At 44.7% G+C, this 19951-nt stretch overlaps 1 protein-coding gene across 3 annotated transcripts in view; it reads left to right on the forward strand.

Moving 5' to 3' along the window:
• Positions 1-261: 261 nt before the first annotated feature.
• PEPD (peptidase D) overlaps positions 262-19951 on the forward strand; it is a 126691-nt gene continuing 107001 nt past the window's right edge. The window contains exons 1-3 of one of the 3 annotated variants that reach the window (XM_069868512.1): positions 262-326; positions 16058-16241; positions 17581-17708. In XM_069868512.1, coding sequence (XP_069724613.1) covers positions 277-326; positions 16058-16241; positions 17581-17708 — 362 coding nt within the window. In that variant the 5' untranslated portion in view covers positions 262-276. Of the gene's footprint in view, positions 327-10753; positions 10803-16057; positions 16242-17580; positions 17709-19951 lie in introns of those variants that run through there. The other 2 variants (XM_069868513.1, XM_069868514.1) reach the window with 2 other exon arrangements.

The raw sequence follows: 19951 nt of genomic DNA on the forward strand, positions 1-19951 counted from the left end.
CCAAAGCCTTGGGTCCATTGGGGTCTTTCAGTGAACCTCACTGAGTTTTGGATCAGGCCTTGAAAAACAGTCACCTTCAGGCTAGTGCAGCTAACAATGCTCACTTGTGTATTTTGATAATTGGATTTTTTTGAAGCACCTAACTTATTAAAAGAGTGTCAGTCATCTTTTTTTTACTTTAATTTTCTAATCTGGATTAAAGTTCCTTTTTTTTTAGTCCAACTTGCTGCTGCCCATGGAGTCTGCATGTGTTTGAGAGGAAATGTCTGTTTACACATGTGGATCGATACTGTTTTTCCGTGGAGCATCCCTGAGTCCCTCTGCAGGTACAGCAGCACTCGCACCGGGTGGACCCCCCCACATTGCTGGCTGCTTCTTCCCTGGCTTTTTAAGGAAAGACCTATTGGTCAGATGGAAGCCTGGCTTAGATCACATAGCTTCAGCCAGAAAAGTGATGATATTCATGTTCTGTTCTCCGGGAGCAGCTGGGAATACCCCTTTGAACAGGAAAATACTGTCTGTATCAAAGATGCCTCCTGCATGGGGTTGGCTGAGAGCTATTGCTGCTGTCAAATGCTCACAAGGAGAGGGGAGGGTGGAGGGAGAGAGGCACGCTGTGTGTGTGTAGGTGACCGCAGGGTCTCTGTGACACCAGGTCTGCGGGAGAGGTCTGCGGAAAAGGAGACCTCTGAGCTGCTGAGGAGTCAAGCCTGCATTTGATAGTACACAGATTTAAAGGGGATGTGTCTCCAGTGCCATGATTTCTGCTGAAGTCACTGGAATCCCTGAAGAACCCACCTGGCTGTCCAGGCACAACTAATGGTAGGGTTGAAGCCAGCTGATTATATTTGAAATCATCTTCAAAATGTTTAATCCATTTTCTGGAGGTCTACCATGTTAGAAGAAATCTAGTATCTCTTCTGAATCTCTTTTTTAATCTGATCCCGGATTCAGAAGAGAGCTTGTTAAACTTCTATTTGCACTGTTCAACCCATCAAGGTTGCTTATCATTGTTGTGCAAGAAAAGGAAATATATCAAATGAAAAAATCCGTTTTGTAGTTGGCAAAAGCCTGTATTTTGTCTTAGTACTATGTGTTGTCATTCATCATCTAACCTTGGGGAAATCACAGGCGCTCTAACAATGTAAGAGGCCACTAAAAAAGAAAATTATTTCAGTAAAATTGTAGCTAGGGATATGTAAAAGAGAAATGCCCCTGGGTAATAAAAATTACACATGCATAATGGCTGTGAATGTATCAAGCAGGTGGAGCGTATACAGCGTGCCGCACCAGCTCACCTACGGGGTGTCCCTGCTCACCAGGCTCGGGCTTACAAAGACAACGGGAGAGAGAGAGTGGGAAAACATGAGGTCAAGCCCAAAGCAAAGGACTGAGAAGCCAAGTACTTGGTAAGTGCTGGCGTGTCTTTACCTATCTCTTTCACCTCTTTGTTAGAGCTGTCTCCTTTGATCTTGCCTTTCTCGTTATTACTCCCTGCTAGAGAACGTGGGCTCAGTTCCAAGGTCAAGGCCTGCTGCTGCTGAACATCTCCCATATCCTTCCCCCGTTAGTCAGCCTGTCTCATTAGAGCCTGGCAGGCTTGCGCTGTGCCGAGGCGATGGCGTTCTGTGCTCTTCCTTCAGTGCACTGGAGGGACCGTGCTTCTCTCCGGTTAAAAGTTGGATATGTTTTCTACTGCCATCCCCTTTGGGCTCAGCTGGCAGAGCTTTAGGAGGCTGCTTAAACTACAGCTCTTCAGCCTTTGCTTTAGTCTTCTGAGGACCTAGCCCCGATCCATGCCTTAGCCGTGGCCCTAAATATTCTGAATAAGAAGGCAATCTTTCGCAAGAAACTGCTTTTCTCAGCAAGTGCTGTTCTGACAGATTGCGATCTCAGCAAGCAGTACAGCTTGTGGTGGAGGTTTGACATTTACTGGATGTTTTAATTTTATATTTTACCTTTTTGGTTTGTTGCATTTTTTAATCTTGCTGACTCTCAAGCTAGCAAGAAGAACAAATCCAAGAGCAGGGATAGTTCAATAGGTTATTAGGTAAGTGGGATGATGTCTTTCCTCTTAGCCAGAAGGTATCGCACAGTGAGCATTTGACTGCCTTGGGCAATTGCCTGTCCTGGTTGTCTGACCAGCCCCTGAGGAGCAAGAGTGACATGCATAAAACAAGCCACTGTTGATAAGAAATTATTACAAACAAAGAGGTAGTTCTGCCAGCTAGTGCTGGGGATGTGGGAAAGGTCCCTGAACTTTGACACTGAGGCTAGAAAACTCTTCCAGAAGCAGTAACTCAGAGCTCTCGCAGGACATAAAGCTCTTTGCAGATAAACAAGTCCAGACACAATCCCTCCTCCTCTTCCACTGCACATTACCCCAGTGACTCTTTATTAATAGAACTCTCCTTCTTTTCCATGTGACAGTTTCCATTTGCAGTGACATAAAGGATTCACAGTGAAGGCCAGACCGTTCCCCACTGCAGCTACTGTGTTTGCCGGCTCCCTGTCTCCCCGTTGTCCACCACGGCATGTTTAAGCTTCTTGTCTTCATCTGTGTAGCCTGTCACAGCTCCTAGCTTGAGCAACTCTGCGTTTACTCTCTGAATCGCACAGTTGCTGAATCAAGCCCTTAGTATCTCCTTTTTCTGATTTTAAAAGGGTTTAGCTAATGCTGTTGGCACTAATATTTGAGCCAAAAAGCTGAGTGAATGAATCCACGATGAGCTCTGTGCTGCTGTAGCTGGCTTCCTCCGGGACCGTGTTAGGTGGTTTAAAAATAGCTGGGGTACTAGCACGCTCCAGCGCAGTCATTTCTGTGCCTGGAGCAGAGACATGCCCAAAGAGTCTAAATTAGTAACAACTTTGCTGATTTTATTCCAGCTGCACCAGCTGTTTGTTTATGTAGATAGCCAAACAGCAAACACCCACAGAGCTGTTAACTCTGCAAATCTTCACTAAGTATTTCCTAAACTACTGCTGACAAATTTCTGACGAGGCCTTAATCTCTATGAAATCTATTGGATGTTGTCAAAGCACCATTAGTCAGCCTGTCATCGGGCCTACTTTGTGGTGTGACTCAGATTTGCTTTCCCATACTCAGTGCGGAGAAGGGAAACTGGGAAAACCTCACACAGCAAGGGAGCTGTGCACGGCCCCAAGCTGCTGGAGAGCTGGTGGATGGTACCAAAATGCCTTAAGATGTGATTGCAGAAAGAAACCTGAGCTTGGAGAGGTTTTTTCCATTTTTGTTGTTTGTATCTTTGGAAACAAGCGAAGATTACCTCTTTTTAGTCTTGGGAAAGCAAATCTGAGTCAAATCTACCCCTATTCCATACAATGCAAAAGGGGAAAGGTGGTATCACAAAAGGGGTGTTGTACAGTTAAAACATGCACTTAGTAGGAAGTAAAACAACACGCACAGGTCCTAAATTAGCACTGCTGTGTCATGTAATACTGGAACCTCTCTGGTTTATAGCTGATTTCTTACCTCCTGATATTCAATATCGACCTCTAAGTACATTAAGAAGGGAGCTGTGGCTGGAGGAGGGCGCGCTGCCTGCTCCACCCTGACAGCATCCTGGGGTGACTTGACTGCTGCTTGACATCTCCTGGTTCTGCATCTCTGCAAGAACCCATGTTATTTTCCAAAGCGGAATTCTTCCTCTCTGGCTGTCACATGATGCCAGCCTGGACCAGAAGAGTCTTGCTGTCAACATTAATAGCAGCAAAAAAGTTACCACATCTTCTGAAAAACAAAACAAAAAAATCACCTCTCCTGCCAGCATACAAAGCAAGGACACCAGGCAACTGTTCAAACAGAGCCCCTGCATACAAACAAACAAAGATGCCTGTCAGGGCTTAAGGGGGCAAAGGCACAGCTGTAGCACCACATTAGTGACATTGTATGAGCCTTTTCATTTTCAAGGATGCAGACAGATGCCACCTGAAACACAGGATGCTTGGAAGTAACACACACGCACACAGGCAGACAATTAAGCCATACACATTCTTTGAGCTTCCTTTCTGAATCTCCTTAGCACAAATAACATTAACGCTGCTAATGCTGATGGGAACAGAGTGAAGCCGTCCTCACAATAATCTGAACTTGTACAGAACTGCAGGGTTTTAGTAAAACAGAATTTTTGAGATGGCAAATAACTGTTTCTCTGAAATGATGTCCATGTTTGTGACTGAAATTAAAACCAGACAATGACATTTGACTTTAGAGGCTCGACAGCAGAAGACAGTGATTGTGAATGTTATTTTTGTTGCCCAAGCTGAATCTCATTGAGCCTAATTTTCATGTGTGCGTCCAAGTCACTTTGCAGATACCTGTGCCCAGTGTATCTTCTGCAGGGAGACTGCCAGCACAGGGCAGCTGGGCAGGGAGCAAACGGCTCACGCTTTTGAAATGAGGGCTGATCATCTCTGCAATAAACTGAGTCTTCCTCTTATTGAACCCGTAGTCTTTAAAAAATGCCTGTAAATATGACCTACTTTTAAAATAAGTGTTAGTCAGTTGAATCGTTAAAAGGCGAAGAGGCATATAACATCCTTAGTGCACTTTGTACTTTTGGCACTGTTTCCACCGCCTGGGAGAAAGACTGTGTTTTGTCTTTTGGGGAGAGAGCAGTTGTGTAAAACAGCCATTTTTTTACAGTTCAAAAGATAATGGAATTCCCTGATTCATAAGCTCATGGCTTTTATCTTCTCTGTCCTCTAGCTTATTATCGCACAGTCCCCTCTGCTCCTCGTAAGCTCCCAGGTTACAGCTTGCTCGTGGGAGAGAGCTTTGAGTAGCGTAAACCTCACCAAACTGAAACAGTGCTGCAGTCCCAGGACATGAGCTGTGATCGGATAATTTGGTGGCCAGTTGCTTATTGCTGTGGTTTCACACTGAAGCCAGGAGCCAGCTGGGTTAATTTCCAGTCAGATAGAAAAGAGATGAGTGGTTTGTACAGTAGGAAGTTGTGTATCCCACCTTCTGCAGCTGGTGCTGAGGAGCTGACTCACAGTTGACCCTGGGAGTCAGTTTGGGACAGGAACGCTGATGACTTTTGGCCAGGAACAGCCGCACCGCTGAGTTCACGGTGGTGTCGGACAGAGCTCCATGGCAACCTCGCTGTCACTCGGCCCTCATAGCCCATCTGCTGCCACACAACGGAACAAGGCAGGAAAGGGAGAGCTGGAGAAGCAGTGGGTTCTGTCGTGAGAGGGCAGCATCAGAAGCTGGTCTGTCTTTCCTGGCAAGGAGGGTAGGGCTGTTTCAGGCAGAAAAAGGAAACTTTGCTCATTTGAAGCCTGATTTAAGGTAACTAATACATCTGTGTAAGAGAAAGTAATTTCTTCATCATTGACAAAACGTACATCTTGATAAATCAGTGGTTTAAAATTTTAATGTGAGATCTCAGAGTGGAAAGTACTTTCCATATAATAAGTAAATAATTAAAGAGAATTTTCTCACCAAAAAAGTGAGAAATCTAACTTTAAATTGGTGTGAAGATATGAATCATAATCTGCAAAAACCTGAAGGCGTTAATCTTTTGAGAAAGTATTTACATAAGTATTATGAGCTTGTTTGGGGGTTTGTTGTGCACCAGGTGGAGAGTATGTTGTTCAGAGATTAATGAACAAAAAATTAAAATTTGTAAACCTGTTCTGTATTATAACTGTGCAATGTATTGCTAGGGTTCAGCTAAATACATGGTACCATGGAGAACTTGGATGAGAAGTGGTGCTTTCCCATTGTACAATTGGCTGTGTGTTCACACGTGCAGGTTAGACAAACTTTTCAGTCACATTGTGCAGAAACTTCATCACTGGCTTCCCATGCTTCTACTCTAGAAAGTGGTGTAAAGCACCTTTGGTTTTGCCCTTCAAGGTGCAGCCAGTGTGCTGCTTCTCTTTGTAGAGAAAGGCCGTGCATTTGAAAATGAGAAATGTTGAGGAAATAAATCATGAGGATTGCAAAAGAATTTTGTTATCATGTGTGCCTTCATGGCCATGAGTTAGCAAAAACTTCAATATATGACTGAATAGACTAAAAAACATTGAGAACTCTCCTTTTATTGAAGCAAAACTATATGTTGCAATATACAAAAATTGATTCTTTCAGGCAATATTAGAAAAACATTACAGTGCTTATCACGTTGGCCACTAATCCTTAAAAAACATAACGAACCAAAACCCCTGCTAAAAAGAAGTCTCCCAGGCAGTTTTGATAGGGCTGTTTTAATACATTTTAATTAGATAATAGTTCCTGTGGCATCAAATTATAAATACAGATGGGCAGGTTGATTCAAATAAAAATGACGTTCTATACGAAGGAACTGCAGGAAAAGCACCCTAAAAATAACATAAAGTTGTGTAAAGGTGGATCAATAGCCAAAGAAGCCACCTTAGACTGTCCCATCTTTGATGGGTGCAATTTGACTTTTTTCTTACTCTGAAGTGGAAGTCAATGGGAAGAGTAATGAAGCAATGTAACACTTTACCTTTCTTGTCTTTTGTAATAATTTAGTTCAAGCAAGCTTTGGGAAAGCCACGCTTTTATTTCAAGATCCAGAAGATCAATACCCCAGTATACATTTAGTGCTCGAGGGAAAATTTACTCAAAATTGCTTCACGATGAAAATGCCAAAGGCAGATGCCTTTGTTCAATCGGTTACTTTGAAGGGACCTTGTAATCTTAATTCTAAGTTAAAGACTTGTGGCCATTATATCAAACAAAGGCAGCACGTGTATCTTCCAGAGATGAAATGGTAGGGATCTCTGTGTAGTAATTCAGTGATGAAAAAAAACAGTATTGGCACGTTTTAACACAGGAAACTGTATAATTACTTTGGACTCACAGCAGATTCTTCAATGTATAAAATACTTTGATACCTACAGATTCTAACTGTTGTCCTTTGCCTGGGCAGCGCTCTCCCATCCAACTGAAGAAGGTCACAGAGCATCTCAGCCAGCAGTATTCTTGCTTCCAAACGTTTAGGGGAATAATCAGCAGAAAAACAGGTCAAGCTGAACTTGGAAAAAATTCTGTGCTAATAGATCAGCATGGCTTGTTATTTCTGGGTTTGTGATGGCATGTATAATATGGGAGCTTTTTCAGGTATTTATTTAGGAAATCAGCTGAAACTTGTAGAGAAATCATATTGAAGTAAGGATTTACTAAGGAGGACCCATGGTGACCTTGGTCACTTGACATTAGAGCCTGTTCCCCATTTCATGTCATAACGCTGGCAGCTAAAGATTCTTGCTGTGGTACCATGGGCTCTGTGTGGCTCCGTGAGCCCTCCCAGCAGCCCCGGATGATTGGATCTCACACCAACTGCATTTCCAAAAGCAAGAGAGAAGCTCAAGCAGTGTGCAGCAGTCAGAGAGGATTCAGCTCTTCTTTTGACACCCAACCTGGGCTGGAGGGCAGACAGGAGGGTGATGTTCCCCTGGCACATACTGTTATCACAGCTGCAGCATTCTCCCCTTTCCTCCAGCTCGTGTTTGGAGCGCATCTGCCCCTCTAGCTTTGGATTTTCATCTATTGTACTGTAAAACCAGGGGAAAGTAGCTTGACTTGTATTTGCAACAGTTACATAATTTTCCTATAATTAAGGGAAAGTTTATTAGCCTAACGTTATTTCGTTTCAGCTTGGGTAACAGAACCTGTAAATGCGCTCACTGAGCATGCAGAGCTCCACGATTCTGCCTGGACAGCAGGATAAACACTTAGAGGAATGAACAGCACAAGAAAAGTACTAGTACTGGTTTATCAATACTGCTTTCCTCTCTGGGAGTAAAGTGACCCATAATATTTTCAAGGTCTTTTCTATCTGTGTGACAAAATTGGAGCTGTTTTAAATCTTTATAATAAGAATAAAAAGAGCTTATGCAATTCAGTTACTTGTAGCTAACTGGTACATAGCCTGAGGAGAGACAGAAGGTCCTACCAAGCGCAGGAGTACAAGCTGCTTAGGAGCAGGGTGGAGATAAACAGCTGAGTCTCAGAGGTGAGGGAAAGGAAAGTTTCCTGGGGGCCCTGAGGGACTGTCTGCAGCTGGATATAATTCAGAAAGACACTGGCTGGATTCAGAGCAAGGCTGCGTTGTCCTCCCCAGTGCAAGGGCACAACAAGCCAGGGGATGCTTGTGTTCAAATGCTTTTTTGTCTTGCTTTGTCTCATGCTGCAGATTTGAATTTTCCGTATTTCAGCAGCACATTATTCTACTCAATATTTGAATAATGGCTAAAGATTGAGAGCCCTTTTCATGTTTCTGGTGTGCTCATGTGGCAAATTTAAACCGGATTTTTGAACAAGAATCTAGTCAGTGCAGAACCCCATCACACGCTGTTGTGTTGCATCTCTTGTACACCCAGACTGCTACGGTGTAGATTTTGAAGATGCAAAAAGGACAAAAGCAGGCTTTCAGCCTGAGAATGTTCTTGACTACGGAGGGAAGTCCCGCTGGGAGATAAATGACAGGAATGGTCAGTCAGACCTTGTTTTAGAGGGAAATGCTCTAAAGTAACTTCTTGGATACTAAGGTCTATGCCTGCGTCATCTCAGTTGCGTAGTCAAATGAAATGCAGAGAGAATCAAAATCATCTGTATGTGCAATAAAACTGGTTTTGCTCCCAGTCTGGCTGCCAGCATCATTCCTGTGGGTGGCATTTCAACTGGCTGCCAGTATAGCCACGTGCAAATGACTTTAATTTGTGCGTAGTGCAGAAGTTTAATTCTTTCCAATCCCGAGACAGAAGAACAGGCTATTTTAGATAGCAAACAGCATAAAATAAAACATATTTGCGTGCTTGTTTTCCATGGAGAGTGTAGTTTTATTTTTTTTGCTGTGATTTAACACAATGTAGGTAACTCTTCTAAATCTCAGCAATAGGTTTTGGAAGGAGTGTAAAATGACCAAGGGGAAGAGATTAAAATAACCAGAACAGAGAGACCCAGAAAATCCATTTTAGAGAGCAGATATTACAATGCAGGAGACCTTTCCTTTAAGGAGGGCAAGTATATTGGTAGGCAAAGAGGAGCTGGGAGGGATGAATGTTGGAAGCCATTAATGCCAGCATTTGGAAGAGTGCTTGAAGACTTTAGTCTTTTCTCTCCGCTCTCAGCAGGAGAGGGGAAGGCAAAGTGAGCTCCCCTGCCTCTTCCCACTAACTCTGCTTGAGTCTATGTAGAAGAGAGCACTACTAGCGGACTGAAAGTGGCAAAATGTTTTGCTCCAGTCTACATTAAAAAATGTTTTCAGTCTGCATAAAGTAAAGGAACTTCCTTGAAATTCAACAATAATGCCTAAAATGGGGCTTTATCCAATAGCCTGGAGCCAAAAATAAGCGTTGTTCCTTAGCAAATGGGCAGTTTGTGAAGGAAGCTAGATTAGCCAGATTTAGCCAGAGGCTGAGGAGAGACCTCATTGCTCTCTGTAACTACCTGAAAGGAGGTTGTAGAGAGGAGGGTGCTGGCCTCTTCTCCCAAGTGACAGGGGACAGGACGAGAGGGAATGGCCTCAAGCTCCACCAGGGGAGATTTAGGCTGGACATTAGGAAAAAATTTTTCACAGAAAGGGTCATTGGGCACTGGAACAGGCTGGGCAGGGAGGGGGTTGAGTCACCTTCCCTGGAGGGGTTTAGTGTTTGATAGGAATGGTTGGACTCGATGATCCGGTGGGTCTCTTCCAACCTGGTTATTCTATGATTCTGATTCTTACGTTATATATTTTGCAGTAAAGGTCTGTGACCACTGGGCATAAAAGTGTAAACAGCTAGGGGATGACTCCTTGCCTTTTCTAGCTTTCTTGATTTACGCGCTCCTCTCTAGACTTTCTGAAAACAGTCTTTCCCTGTCATTGCCCTGCAGCTTTCAGACACCGCTGAAGCACCAGCTGTGCATGAGTAGCTGCTGGTTTCCCCCAACTTCTAGTGGACAGTTTGGCCAACCAAGAAAGGGGTTTAATCATGCCTGTTTCTTAGCAGTGCCCTGATTTGCTGTAACAAACGAACACTTCAATCTCCATGTATTTTATGATATGTCGCCTGCCTGCTCTTCTCCCTGCCCTGCGTTCCTCTCTTCCTCAAGCGCTCGGGGTGGAAGCAGACTCTCAATGGAGTCAATGTTGGAGTCAATGTGTGGAACTCTGTGTTTTGTGGTATCGCAGTTGTCTCTTTTGAGATCAGCGCTGGAACAGCAGAGAAGTAAGGACTGGTGCTTTCCGTGCAGGGAGGGAGGGCAGCAGCCCTTGTGATGTGCTGCCAGCTCGGAGCAGTGTTCATCACTCTCTCGTTGAGGCGTGGAGCAGCTAAACTGTGTATTCAGGTCGGAGGGCAGAGGGTCTCTCTCCCATTCTTTGTCTGATATTTCACGCTTATGGCTATTTTCTTTTGCTACTGTGTGACAGTTACTGGCTGCATGAACCTTGTTCTATGAATTGTTGGTTTCTTCTGGTAGCTTATAATTTTGAGGCATGAACACGTCAACTTGAGTTCTGAAGGAATCTGTGTGAATAGGAGCAAAATTGAGCGGAGAGGGGTGAGTGTGGGCTAGGCTAAAGCGGACACTAAGCTGGGTGGAGCCGTTGATGTGCTCGAAGGCGGAGAGGCTCCCCGGCCCGCGGGGACATCGCAGCGAGTCCTGAGGGCTCTGGGGTCGCCTCTACGCGTGGAGGCGGGAAACGCCCTGAGGCCGCGCCCCGCCCCGGCCCCGCCTCGCGGCCCCGCCCGCTCACAGCGCGCGAGGGGCGGGGCCTGTCACGTGACCGCCGGCGAGGCAGCATGGCCGCGCGCACGGGGTGAGAGGAGCGGGGACTGAGGGGGGGCTCCGGGGCCGGGGGGGAGCTCCCTGGGGCCGGAGGGGGGCCCTGGGGCTGAGGGGGGGGAGGGGCGCTCCCTGGGGCCGAAGGGGGGAGCTCCCCCTGGGGCCGAAGGGGGGAGCTCCCCCTGGGGCCGAAGGGGGGAGCTCCCCCTGGGGCCGAAGGGGGGAGCTCCCCCTGGGGCCGAAGGGGGGAGCTCCCTGGGGCCGAGGTGGGGGCTCCCTGGGGCTGAGCGGGGGGGACTCCTGGGGCCGAGGGGGGAGCTCCCTGGGGCCGAGGGGGGGAAGCTCCCTGGGGCCGAATGGGGGCTCCCTGGGGCTGAGGGGGGCGCTCCTGGGGCTGAGGGGGCGCTCCCTGGGGCTGTGGGGGGGCTCTGGGGCCTAGGGGGCTGGGATTCGCATTCCGGAGCTGGAGTTGGGCTTCCCTGAGCTGGAGCTGGGGCTGAGGCGTGGGGCTCCTGAGCTGCAGCTGTGTGTGGAGCTGAGGCTTGGGCTCCTTTTTCTGGAGCTGGGGCTCCTGTTCTGCAGCTGGAGCTGGGCTTGGGGCTCCTTGTGCTGGAGCTGGCGCTGGGACTCACTAGAGCTGAGCAGGGGCTCCCTGGAGAGGGAGAGTACAGGGTGAAAAGAGGGTCTTGGGGGCACCTGCAGGGAGGCTGCCCAGCAGGGCCTTCCCAAGCATGGGATGTCCCCTGAGGCATGTTAGGTGTGGGAGGTCATACAGAAAGCTGGCTGTGGGTTACTCAGCATGAGGTCTCTGTCCCATTTCGTAGCTAAACTGGGTCATTTCTTGCAGGCCTTTTGGCAGGAGCTGTTAAAAATGCATCAGAATGAGGGGGAATTTGTCGTAGTTGCCAAAAAGAGCTGATGCTGCCCAGGGCAGTGGTGGAGTCTCCATCCCTGAAGGTGTTTTAAAACTACATGGACATAGCACTTTGGGGTAGGGTTTAGTAGGCACAGTGGAGTTGGGCTGACAGTTGGACTAGATAAGTGTAGAGGTCTTTTCCAACCTTAATGTTTCTATAACTTGGCTTTAGCCCTCACCTTTGGGTGAAGGTTGTACCTGTCTGAGGTCCCCTCCTGCCCCTGACTCCCCTTCGCGCTGCCTGGCATTCCCGGGGCACGGATGCTCCTGCTGAGTTGGTCTGGGCTGGGTAGGTGGGATGTTGAATGGGGCTAAGGCTTCAGGTTGGTGACTTATTCACAAAGAGCACTGAGCTGGCCATGAAAAAGACGTCCAGTTAATACCTTAACCACGGTGGTTGCTGTCATGGTTTTCCTTGTGTCGCTTACTCACTTATGCTGCTCTTAGCGTGTCCCATATCTGATGTGAAAACAGTGTTAGAAACTGGCTGGGCTGCAGGCTGATGCTGGTGGTTCTGCTGCTTAAACCAAACACGTAAATAAGGCTGAGTCAACAAACACATGGGAACTTCCTGAAAAGTAGTTTCAGTGGTTTCTCATCTGCATTGAAATCTGGGTTCTGTCTTCGTGACCTCACTAGAACAGAAGCAGCAGTCTGTGAATTTTCTTCTGAAAAAACAGAAGTACAAAAAGTTAACTGGAAAACAGTGGGAAAACCAGAAATTAAATAGGAGCTTTGGTTACCAGTGTGTTCTGGCTATTAAATCAAAACAAATCCAAAATGTTAGATGGATCATACAGTAACAAAATGTAAGTTCTCGGAAGATGTAACACTCCTGAAATAGGTATTGAGAATCAACAGTTCTGGGCAAAAGAAAAATATCCTTTTAAGAATCAGATGTAGGTTAATGTTCCTACCTACATTTCTCTTAATAAAAGAACTCTGGGGCTTGGGCCTAAGTGATTGTAAAAATTCAACCAGCAGGGAAACTGCGGGAGGCCTTTACCAGGCTGAGCAGTGGCTGGATTCTAGTATGAAACTAGAGAAAATAAGGAAGCTGAGCTTTGCTTGTCCTGTCCTGGTCTTGCAAGTGCCATTTCTGGCACGCTCTGATGCTTATTTGCAGAGGATTGCCTGGCTTCAAAGAGACGTGCATCACAAAGCAGTGCTTGCGTTAAATGCTCTTCATTATCTAATGAGAGTTTTGAGTTGAGTTTGTGGATGGAGATGAGAGAGTCTGTACACTAACAGAAGAAACAGACCTTGAAGGACCAGTCAATGTATTGTACTAATTATATTCTGATATTTGTGTGCCTCGTGTGGTAGAAACATAGTGCTTAAAGATCGCAGACGAGCATTGGAAGCTTGTAATTCCCTGTCTAGAAGGAGCTTTGTGGTCGTGTTGTTGGTGGTGAAGAACAGAGAGTTTAAAGCCAATTACACTGTAATTGCGTGTGTATTAGCAGGGTTGATACGCATTTGGCAGTGATATATGGGTACCCACTCAATTTACACATGCCATAGCGATGACTTCTTGTATTTGAAACTGATATAGCGCTAGATAGTCCTGGCACAGACAGAACCGTGTAGGCAGAGTTGTGGGAAGCTCGCTCTGGGCTCGTGTGTGTGGCTTGACCCACCCTCTGCTGGCAAAGCAGCACCTGTGTGTCTTGCTGTGGTGTTGGTCCATCCGTCCCCTTAGTTCGGCATCTGAGTGCTTGCGGGAGGGACGAGAGAATAACGCCTGTGGAGGAAGCAAACTTCTGCAAATCTTCTCTGAAACCTGCTTTTCTGGGTAGAATTTCAGTTGTGAAAGTAGGTCTGTTGCCTGGCAAGCTCATACTGTGCGAGACGTGGATTGACACACGAGTGCTCGGCAGAGAACCTGAAGAGTACAGCAATATTTGCAGCAACACTCAGCCCAGCCCTTCTGTGTCCTGTGGCGCTTGCAGGTTACAGTGGCCTTGAAAGAGAGACCAAGGCTGTGAAAAACTTGTGCAAATTGAAAACAACTGTTCAGGGCCAGACTGGGCTGTTGATGAAGATTGTGGAGTGAAATTCAAGCGTGAAAGTGGGATCTGTTATGTATAAGGAAGGCAGTTCTGCCATGGGCTCAGGTAAAACGGGCAGAACCATTTTTGCTTGAGTGCTAAGATCCCAGCGAAAGACACTCTTAGAGTGGCTTAGTGAGACTGCCAGTAGCAATTGCTGTCTGACACCTTTATTTCTCCTTGAGTGTCATTTTGGTTGTCAAAAGTTTTAAGAGCGTTAATAGTAAACTTAATGGAGATTAAGATGTGCCTTTGTAGCAGCTTCCTATGAGCTCCAGGGAGAAGGAGTAGGCTGGGAGAAGGAGGGGAAGGTCAATTTCGTTTTTTGGTTTTTTTTACATCAAAAATAACTTGTGAAGTGCGTAAAATTACAACAAAGGTGACTTTTTTTGCCTGCCTTTGAAGCAAAGCATAAGACAGGTCATGCTACCACCTCTGCCTTTTTTTGGTTTTGTTTTCTTTTATCAGCAGATACAAAGATCTGAGAGCAACCTATGGCATAAGGGTATCTGATAATGTTATCCCTTCCCTTTTATGCTTGCTGTAAGGTAAGCAGAGGATTTCCAGGTCCCTGCATGGAGTTATTGCAGGCAGTGATCTTGCTTGGATAACAATGTTTGTGGGCATTGCTGAGTTGCTGAGTCACAGCTTGGCACCTGGAAAGCCTTGCCCGTATTTAAAGTTCACTGTTTGATTTAAAACTTCCCGTAGCTTTTGCTAGGATTGTATGAACTTGCTTCATTCTCCCTGCAGGTGTGGGTCCCCCAAAACAAAAGCTTGTGCTGTGCTTCCATGCTGTGCTGAGGTGCTGCCCTTATAATGGTCACCTGCCACGGTGCTGGGTTATCGGGTGTGTGCGGGAAGTCGTAATAATAAACACATTTGGGTTTTGTGCACCATCAGCTGAACTCCTAGACAGGTAGTTTGAAAATTGGATTAGCAAGAGCAGTCTTTCACCTTCTGAAATGACTTACACTGATTGTATCAAGTCATTATAAACAAATAAAATAAAATATTTTATTAGCTCTTTCGTGCTGTGTCTGCAGTAAGAAATTATAGGGTTTACATTTCTGATGCTGATAAAGTCTTTCAGGAGGTTGCTTTACGCAGTTGTAAATCAAAGGTTACTTTTCAGATTACCTGTGATAACTATGTAGTAGTTAAGATGTGGAACTCTGCTTCTCTAAGGTTAAGTCCCTTGGTGGTTCATTTTTTGTCATCTTGATGCAGTAACAATTTAACTGCATCTTTCTGTCATCTCCTCTGTAAGAGTATCTGATAGAAAATGAGCAGCCTGTCTTCAGTGAGCTGAGAGAAGTTGGAGTGGAGGGAAAACCTGGACTTAAGTCATAGGATTTTATTGATAAAACAGTATTCATCTGTAATAATGACGCTCCAAAGCACAGCAATCTTAAACATTAAAAAAAAAAAAGAATGCTCTTAGATTCTTCTCTCCTCATCTTTTTTTTTTTTTTAAAAAAAAAGCTACTGTGCTTCTGCTGGTAAAGCTTCAAAAACTCCAGGCATGAACCTGTAACAAGTGTGAATGGATCTCCAATATATTCTTGTAGTACTTTAAACACCTGAAATTGCTTAATAACCAGTTTATTTTAAACTGTGTTCTCCCACAGGCAGCTCTCTTGCGTACAATCTTCGCGAAGCTTTCTGGGCTGTCTCAGCAGGTTTATGCTGCCTTAGGGGCAGGTGGTGATGTATGGCAGGAGGTCAGTGGTACTTGGGAGGTGCTCCTCCAGCCACGTGTGTGACCTCAGTTGCTGAACGTGCTGGTTTGCACGTGAGACTGAACAGACATACACAGAAAAGACATGGGCAGATACTGTGTGAGTATGGGAGATGCTGTAGTCCTGCGTTTGCTATCTAGCATCATTTCTCTACAGTCCATTTCATTTCCCAGAAGGACTTGCTGAAGTTTTCTGGATTTAACATGACCTTCCATTTCTGTTTTCAGTAACTCAGAAGTCATTTTCTTTTCTCCTGCTTTGCCTTTGCTCAGCCAACCTAAGCTGTTGGCGCTTTCTGCCTCTATTTTTTGTATTGCTTTACCTGAAGGAATGGCACAAGGGACATGCTGTGGGCCAGAGCTGCAGCCCACTCCATTTCCTGTTGCTGTCTTTTTCCTTTGGTACTTGTGTCAGCAATGTTTGATCATCGCTTGAGAACATTTCTTCCCCTTGAGCGTCTTGTGTGTAGAGTTGAACTAAACTTCTGTTCCAGACTGAATTAACAAACACAGCGTGTCTGAATCATGCCAACCACTGTCTTTCTCTTCCATTAACTGTTGGTTAAAAATGTCTTTTCTAGACCCTCCTTTTGGCTGGGAAATGAGACCTTGAAAGTGCCTATAGCGCTCTTTGCCTTGAATAGAAGACGGCTGTGCGATCGCCTGAGACAGAATAAAGATGTCCCGAAGAATTCAGTTGTTCTGCTGCAGGGTGGAGAAGAAACCCAGAGATACTGCACTGATACTGGCATTGTGTTTCGCCAGGTAAGAGCTGAACTAAAACTTCAAACCAAATTAAGAAACGCTCTTCAACTGCATCAATTTTTAAATGAGTTTTAATTATTTTCCCTTTATCTCTCCTGTGTGCGTTACCTTACCTTGCTTCACTTAAATAAATCAGCTGCTTCACAACATTGCCTGTTCAGCTTCAAGTTAACTCTCTCTTTCAGTGCTTTAATATAGAATCATAGAATTGTTTGTTTGGAAAAGACCTTTGCGATTATCAAGTCCCACCTGTAGTATGCAGGCTCATTATCTGGTTTAAAGGGCCTAAACCTGTTCAAGGCTCTACTGCCTGTCAGTGTTTAATGTAATATTAAAAGCAGCAAAGGAATATTTCTTGTTCTTTTCAGTCTTGCCTGTGACCCAAAAAATAACCTTCTTTCTGTAGTGAAACATGTTACAGTGGAACTAAACTGAATTAATTAATAGAAAAGCATATTTCAAGCTCTTATTAGTAGTATATTCCACAAAGCAGGATACGACTTAGAATTTACAGCATGTGTCTTCTCAAATTAGAGTCTTCCTGAACTACCTATGTGTTCTTCCCTTGCTAATAGGACTTTAATAATTTCTTAGTGTCATGCTGAATGCATTCTTAGTCTTTGGGGAAGCTAGCATAACAGGACTCTGATTATGCATTCCCCCATACCTTGCATGGCTGCCATAGTACTTTGTTTTGTGAATTTACTTGAGCTGTTGTATGTTATAAAGAAACTAAACCAGTAAGTTTAATCTTGGTTAGTGCATATCTTCTGTAGTTATTGGCCTGCTTTTAGGGGAGATGCACCTTTCAGGGTGTCGGGGCATATGCCTGTCCTTACCAAAATTCATCACTGTATTCTTAGGTCTTTTGTTGTCTGCTTGCTTCTTCTTAAACTGACTCTTGGCTAAAGGCCATTCCTGGAGTCATTCCTCTACTTGAGGGCGCCTGGGTCTTTGCTTACAGCCTCTGCCATCTCAAGCGAATGGCTCTGTGCTCTTATCTCCTCTCATGTATGTGATCGATTCTTCCTGATACTCCATTCCCTAATTCTAGGTTGGAAGAGTGTGCTTTATTGTGTGGGGTGTATTCATTGCACTGTTTATTTCCTATGGTAGCTTATTGATCTCTGATCTTTTCTAGTTGCCAGCAGGGTGGTTTTCATTATTGTAACCTGCATTTAATCAGTCTGAAAAGCTTTAGACCTAAACCACTACCTGCCCACCCCAAAAACAAGAGAGGTCTTTTAGATACATGGAATTAGTATCTACTAATTAGTATGTTTTTAAAGCTGGTGGAAGCGAGGGTTTTCTTTTAAGAATATATTTTGTCTTAACCTAGGAATCTTACTTTCACTGGACTTTTGGAGTAACTGAAGCAGGCTGCTTTGGAGCAGTAGATGTTGATACTGGAAGATCCATGCTTTTTGTTCCACAACTCCCTGAAAGCTATGCGGTTTGGATGGGAAAGTAAGATGCATCTTTTAACTGTGTTCCAATTCGCTGTGAATTGTAGTGATATGCACATAAAATGACATAAAACTTGATCAATTGGTGTTGATTATATGATATCAAATGATCCACCACTGTTTGTTAGAGAATGCCTGTAGAATTGAAACCTGTGGTTCTCATAGTGTCCGTGAAGGGAAGCTGAACCATAAAGAAAAGTGTTAAGACCAAATGAGTTAAATAGAAAAGCAGGCTTTTTCAAGTTGCTTTACCAGTTTGCAGCTGCCTTAGCTAATGAAGCTTTTTGAATGGCAGAAGGTAGTTTAGCCTCTTTGATACTCTTTTTGATATGAACTGACAGACTGGGGAATATGATTTTAATTCTGTTCTGTGAGTATGCCATAAACATCTCTCTTTCCATCCACATTGGTAGTAAATATTGCTCAGTGCCACAGTAATGGTGGAACTGATTTATTTATGTGTTCATTTCTTGTCTCAGTCTTAATTATAATATGTTTATACTCTAACAAACTATAAATTTTTTTGTGGTCTACGTTGTCTCAGAACATTGGGTAACTTCTAATTTAATATGCTGAGCTCAGGTTGCTTTGATTCTAATTGAAGCTATCACTTATATTTTAATGCTAATTTTGGGAAAAGGAAAACAATCACAACCAGTCCCATATGCTGAACTGTGCCAGACCATATGGTAGGGCATGGCTGCTGTCTTCTCAGAAAGTTTATATGAATATCACTGTCTTAGACCTGCCTGGGAACAGAAATTGTATGTAATAGCATAAAAATGTGAATAGGTGCTGTCTGAAATATTTCAGCTGCGAGCTGCACCTGTCTGGGAGAGCAGCTTCTGTTTAACCCCACGTGTACTCTCTAGAGACTGTTCCTAGTGACACTCCTTCCCGTTTGTAGACATAGCTTTTTCCTCCCCCTGAGTTCTCTTCTGCTGATTATGCCTAATCTGAAATGGCTTAAAAGTGTTACTGAAATTCCACCGACTCGTTTTGCATTTTCAAACCAAATATTGTGGTGTCTTTTGTGGCGGCCTTTCCGATGTGTTTGTGCAGCGCTCATTACTGTTTCATTTACGCAGGTCTTGTTAAAAGTGGTTTATTGTCATTGTGTCTTCTTGCAGAGTGTAACAAATTGTCTTTATGACAGCATCCTTGTTTTCTAAATCCTCCTCCTTACCCTTCCTGAGTCCCTCTGTTCGGATCTTGGTTTTCTGTTCTGTCAGCTGCGGTCATGTACTTTTTCTGCTTGTCAAGCGGAGGATGGATGAATAACTCATTTGTGAGTCAGTAGCAGTTCTGCTTCATAAGTTGGTTGGCAGGGGGTCCTGCACACAGCTAGGGATTGTATTCCTTCCCAGAAGACTCAATTTTAAGTCAAAATTAGCTCTGAAAGAAAAACACGAATAAGTTTTCCTTCTATCTGCTAATGTTTCTCTGCTAGCATTTGCCTTGGCAGCGCTTGTTTCTGTGTGTGTGGAAGTCACTATCTGCCCACTGAAGAAACATTTATTTAGTGTCAATGAAGCACAAACCAATTCAATGCCTTGTATGATATTGGAGAGATGGGTATTTTACAGAGGTCTGCAGCTGGTATTCCAGCTCATAGAATAGAGGGCAGTTGCTTTGCTTGGTGTTTGTACTTAAGACAGATGTGGGAATCTCCTGTGTGAGTTTAGGCTCTTTACTACTGCTTTACTACCTCTTTATTACTAAATCGTATAACCATAGAATGGTCTGGGTTGAAAGGGATTTTAAAGCCCATCCAGGGCTTGAACTCCTCCAGGGATGGGGCAGCCACCACTGCTCTGGGCAACCTGGGCCAGGGCCTCCCCACCCTCACAGGAAAACATTTCTTCCTAAGAAATTTGAGTTGGTTTTCAGACGTAGTTGAGGTTATGTTGCAGTCAGGAGGTTTAGACTTTTTGCCTTGAACTAATACAAAAGTGGGGCATCTGGGCTTTTTCAAATTGCAATCTTAGTTTGGCCAAAACCAGTGGAGTGTTTGAAAGCCTTTGCTTGGAGATGAGCAGGCTATACATTTATGAGTGAGATGCTGAACACTACAATTATTTCAGTCGTACCAACTGCACTATTTTTTGTGAGCAGTTTTGTGTGCTGACGTGGTGCCCGGGCAATCTGCAGAAGGGTGAACCCAGGGGTGATGCCTGCACCCCTGGCCGTGCATCTGCTGAGGACCCAGCACTACGTGGTACCAGCGTGGAGAGTGGCCAGCCT

The sequence above is a fragment of the Phaenicophaeus curvirostris genome, chromosome 14, assembly GCF_032191515.1.
Source record: "Phaenicophaeus curvirostris isolate KB17595 chromosome 14, BPBGC_Pcur_1.0, whole genome shotgun sequence".
In the NCBI taxonomy this organism is placed as follows: Eukaryota; Metazoa; Chordata; class Aves; order Cuculiformes; family Cuculidae; genus Phaenicophaeus; species Phaenicophaeus curvirostris.